Source organism: Nanorana parkeri, unplaced genomic scaffold, assembly GCF_000935625.1.
Source record: "Nanorana parkeri isolate BGI_ZX_2015 unplaced genomic scaffold, ASM93562v1 scaffold344, whole genome shotgun sequence".
Taxonomy (NCBI): Eukaryota; Metazoa; Chordata; class Amphibia; order Anura; family Dicroglossidae; genus Nanorana; species Nanorana parkeri.
This window is the reverse complement of record NW_017306612.1, coordinates 478,334-483,323: the sequence shown is the minus strand read 5'-3', so window position 1 is coordinate 483,323 and position 4,990 is coordinate 478,334. Positions and strand designations below refer to the sequence as shown.

Genomic DNA, 4,990 nt, shown 5'->3' with positions numbered 1-4,990 from the left:
ATTACTCCCCTTGAAGATGTGCCACACCAACTGGTCCCAGACAGTCCCTATGCACAATTTCTGGGTGCAGGGATTGCTAATACTCCCCTTGAAGATCTGCCACACCAACTGGTCCCAGACAGTCCCTATGCACAATTTCTGGGTGCAGGGATTGCTAATACTCCCCTTGAAGATCTGCCACACCAACTGGTCCCAGACAGTCCCCCTGCACTGACATAACTCCTGTTCTGGATCCGGAGAGGACCTCACGCTGAACAGCCAACAGGAAGTGTCCATGCCAGGCAGACAGTGACGTGGACACCCAAAAAAAAGGACCTTGCCTCAAGTAACCGGCAGAGAACACTCGGGCCTGGAGCATCGCATGTCTGCAGCGTTAGGTAAATAAAGTAATTTTGGTCAGTTTGGGGAGAGTTGGAAGGGGGGGATGGGACGGGGGTTCACGTTTTGCGCACAGCATGGGCTGTAATAAGGGAGCATAATCCCCAGTGTTTCTGTACTAGTCAGTGGCGTTTCACTAGAGTGCCCCTTTAATATAAAGATGTCATACTTGCACGAATGTCCTATATTCAGCACTTTGTACCCCTCCTTCCGCCATTCTCATCCGCTCCTGCTCATCCAGCTGCATTGCAATGGAAGATAGTTCCACGGGGCTGAAGTATTCTCCTTGAAGCAAGTTGTTGAGACAGTGCTGGGCACATAGCGAGCCCTCTTGCTGCAACAGAGGAAGGAAAACAATACATTGAAAGGGTCAGTCCACCCAAAAGTGATGCTGCAGTTACAAGTAGCGAGGGCCCAGTCACCTGCTGGAGTTCTACATTCAATGGGGGCTGAAGAGGGAAGGATGCCCACCTACCTCCTTCCCTGCTCACCTCAGGGTGTTCTCACTCCTACTGCTGCACGCTCCGCAATGTAATGTTAAATTTAACGATACAAGTGGCGCCATCAGGCGATCCAATTCACAAAACAACCGCCAGAATCTGGAATTTGAAGCTCAATTGAATTTGCCAACATAGATCTGCAGTCCGATATTGTTCCAGCAACCTCCAGTTTCCTATTAGAACAGTTTGTGCCGGGTGTCTATATAGGACTGTGCAGTCCAAATCGGCACCAAGTAGACCCAGCGGCCTCAGCACTTAGTAAAGGGCCGGGACAGACATGTCTCCTAACGTCACTTGCGATAAGGAGTGTGGGGCAGTTACTCAGCTCTGTCAGCACAGGGCACTGGAGGGGGAGCGCAGGAAGCAGCACATCAAGCAGGTACATCGAGGTGTTTCCAAGTAAAAGCAGAGCCACAGATCATGAGGGACAACACTTCAACCGGGCTTCAAATCTCACACACACAAAATCCATCCAAGGTGAGTCCAGCTCTGCCAAATGGACACAGGAGACCAGACACTGTTGGTTCCAGTAAGTAGCATGAGGTCGCCGGCTGAACTGTGCTTCCTGGGTAGTGCGTTCCAAGGGCGAACCCTCTTCCTCAGAGGGTCCTACCTGAACTGCCCCTTTGCTTGTTTTTTTGAAGAGGTCTCTGCCTGCTGCCTGGACTGAACCTTCCCCTGTATGCTGACCATGTCTCTGCCTGCTGCCTGGACTGAACCTTCCCCTGTATGCTGACCATGTCTCTGCCTGCTGCCTGGACTGAACCTTCCCCTGTATGCTGACCATGTCTCTGCCTGCTGCCTGGACTGAACCTTCCCCTGTATGCTGACCATGTCTCTGCCTGCTGCCTGGACTGAACCTTCCCCTGTATGCTGACCATGTCTCTGCCTGCTGCCTGGACTGAACCTTCCCCTGTATGCTGACCATGTCTCTGCCTGCTGCCTGGACTGAACCTTCCCCTGTATGCTGACCATGTCTCTGACTGCTGCCTGGACTGAACCTTCCCCTGTATGCTGACCATGTCTCTGCCTGCTGCCTGGACTGAACCTTCCCCTGTATGCTGACCATGTTTCTGCCTGCTTCCTGGGCTGACCCTCCGCCTGTATGCTGACCATGTCTCTGCCTGCTGCCTGGGCTGACCCTCCGCCTGTATGCTGACCATGTCTCTGCCTGCTGCCTGGGCTGACCCTCCGCCTGTATTCCGACCTCGCCTATGCCTCCCACCTGAACTGACTGTTTGTACTTCAGACCAGCAGGAGAAAAGGACAATGGTCCCCAATCAGTTACTTCCCACATATACTGCGGTGTGGCAACATTTAGCACCTCCTGCAGTAAAAGGCGTGGACTTCGAGGAGTAGTTGCCATAATTATGAGAGGTTGTCCAAAATCTGATGGAGAAGGACAGTTAGTTGCCAGAAAAACAGAAGCCCCGCCCCCGAATCAGGACACATTTACGTGGAGTCACGGAGGAGCAGCAGCTTCATTTGTGCAATTGCTTCACATAGCAGAGATTACCAAGGAGAGGTTTACACCCAACAGGCTCTGGAAGTTACACAACCCCTGGACTGGGCAGAGTGAGGAGCGCAGAGTGGTTGGACTCTCTGAAGGCGTTAGGTGAATGGATGACACAGGTTCACAATGTCCGCTGTGCGGGAGAAGGACCACGATGGCGAGTGTGTAAGATTCCACGTGGATCGGGAGGAGCAGCAAATCGACCATAGACAGCACAACGGCCAACATCAGAACCCACACCGAGCCCGGGAGCTGTATTATAGACCACACGCAGGAGGATACCCTCTCCTGACCCCGGGGAGCGGATAAGGCGCAAGCTGCAGGGATGTCTCTCTCTCAGCTGTGGTCAGGGATGTCTCTCTCTCCCAGTCTCAGCTGTGGTCAGGGACGTGTCTCTCTCCCAGTCTCAGTTGTGGTCAGGGACGTGTCTCTCTCCCAGTCTCAGCTGTGGTCAGGGACGTGTCTCTCTCCCAGTCTCAGCTGTGGTCAGGGATGTCTCTCTCTCCCAGTCTCAGCAGTGGTCAGGGATGTCTCTCTCTCCCAGTCTCAGCAGTGGTCAGGGATGTCTCCCTCTCCCTCAACTGTGGTCATGGATGTCTATCCCTCCCTCGTGTGTGGTAAGGCAGGTAGGCCCCGGCTGGGCGTAATAATAAGGGCACACACAGACCACTCAGTTCCCCCCTCACACTTCAGCCCCTTTCCCCGCTCCGCCATTCCCGGCTCCCTCCCCTCCCACTTACTTTCTCATGAAAGATCACCTCCATGTTTATTTGTCTCAGCAGGAGGACCCGCCCCTCCCGCACACGTCACGGCTGTGCCGGTAGTAAAGCGTCCAATCAATGTGCCAGTATCCTGTCACATGACAACGCTCCATCTTCGGGCCAGCTGACCAGATTAGAAGTCACATGACACAGAGAACGCTTGACGCCGCGAACGTCAGCGAGATGTATCAGCCATATTGGAAGCTGGCAACTGCCCACTGCTGGAGGGAAGCAAGCAATCATAAAATCCGCGCGGAATTGTGTCATATTATGATCCTGGCAGCTGATAACTTTGTGTACTGCGCTCTTATCAGTACCATCGTTCCCATTATGAGATGTAGGTTACTAGGACTAGAGAACCTGTGACTTTGCCTTAAATTTTCGGGGGCTATTCAAATTCTGGCATCCTGGAGCATTGCATTAAGGCAGCCTATTCAAATGAATGGACTAATAACGCACCAAAACATCCTATAAAATGGACATGCACCATATTTGGCAATGCAGGAAACCACAACCCACCATGGTGCATTAGTATTAAATCAATAGTACTGAGCTATGAAGGGAGTGCAGTAGTGAGTCCGCATTGTCCTCACCTGACCTCCTGCCAGCTTTCAGAAATGGCTATGTTTAAGTTCAAAAATACCTGGAGAGAGCTGGTGTGTGGGTGTGTGTGTGTGTGTCTGTGTGAAGCTGTCTGATAGTGGCAGTCAGGAACGGAGCAGTCTAGGGGAAGGGTACCTAGGTGGTGGTGAGCCGCTTTGTTTACAATTAAAGAACGACGGGGTGAGGAAAATGCACTCATCCCCATAGTTAGAGCCGACGTGTGACACTGTAGCGGTCACATGTTGGCTCTATAGATTGAGAACTGAGTGATTACAAACCGCTGATCACTCAATTCCCAATCACCCTGCAGAGAGTGGTGACTGTCAGTCAACGCTCCCCACAGGGATTCCACCTCCTCTCTCCAAAAGCCCACTATATGCTGAGTTTTGGGTCACAGGAGGACATTAGTAAATGTCCTCCTGTAACCCAAAAGCGATCTAAAGCCAAAAAAGGTTTGGCCTTAGTTAAACAGGAGCACACACAGCGGATCCTGTATAAAAAATAAACAAAACAGCCGACACATTGATACAGAAACACTGTCTGCGCTCCTACAACAGGCAAATAGGACTCCAGGCAATTTCAGGTGGTAATTAGATCTGTTCTAGCTGGAGCCCAGTTGCACAAAATAACAGAGCCTGAGCACAGCGGGCCACACACTGAGCATTTTTTTTAAAATATATGGTTATTTACCATCTTATAGACTTTTACTTAGAACAAAAACAACCAGAAGAATCATCAAAATCATATTTATTATTTATAACCCTTAGGCTGGTTCCAAAATACACGCTTTATACAGAAATCCACACATGTGGCTGCACTGTAGACCTCGACAGGTCGCCATCTCTCTTCATCTCTACGAAGCATTATTCTTTGCCTCTTGCTCCCTTCAGAGAGAAAAATAAAAGAGAGTTGTAATTGTAAATAATGTTTAATATCTCTCCCTCTCTCTCTATCAGAAAAAGATGTAAAAACTGTGTTGTGAAACAATGATTGTCTCCTGCCCTGCATGTGCAAAGAACATACCGTATTTTGGGCTCCATAAGGCGCACCGGACCATAGGACGCAGGGAGGTTCTGTGACAGCAGCTGTAGTTTAGTGACTACAGCGCCACGGTCTCAGTGATCACACAGAGCGTGACATTCTTCGTCTGCTCTACGGGCTCTATGGTGAGCTCCTATGCCGTGGTCATGGGTCCCCCAGAGGAGCGGGGGACCCCGAAAACCACGGCGGGGGGG

At 51.1% G+C, this 4,990-nt stretch overlaps 1 protein-coding gene across 1 annotated transcript in view; it reads right to left on the bottom strand.

Annotated features, from left to right (window-relative positions):
- The window catches only part of ATXN3 (ataxin 3), a gene marked incomplete at its 3' end in the record, with an annotated part of 20,616 nt that extends 17,419 nt beyond the window's left edge, over positions 1-3,197 (bottom strand). The window contains exons 1-2 of the mRNA XM_018558494.1: positions 3,132-3,197; positions 548-712 (exon numbers count right to left, since the gene is read on the bottom strand). Coding sequence (XP_018413996.1) covers positions 548-712; positions 3,132-3,155 — 189 coding nt within the window. The remainder of the gene's footprint in view (positions 1-547; positions 713-3,131) is intronic.
- Between the last annotated feature and the right edge of the window lie 1,793 nt (positions 3,198-4,990).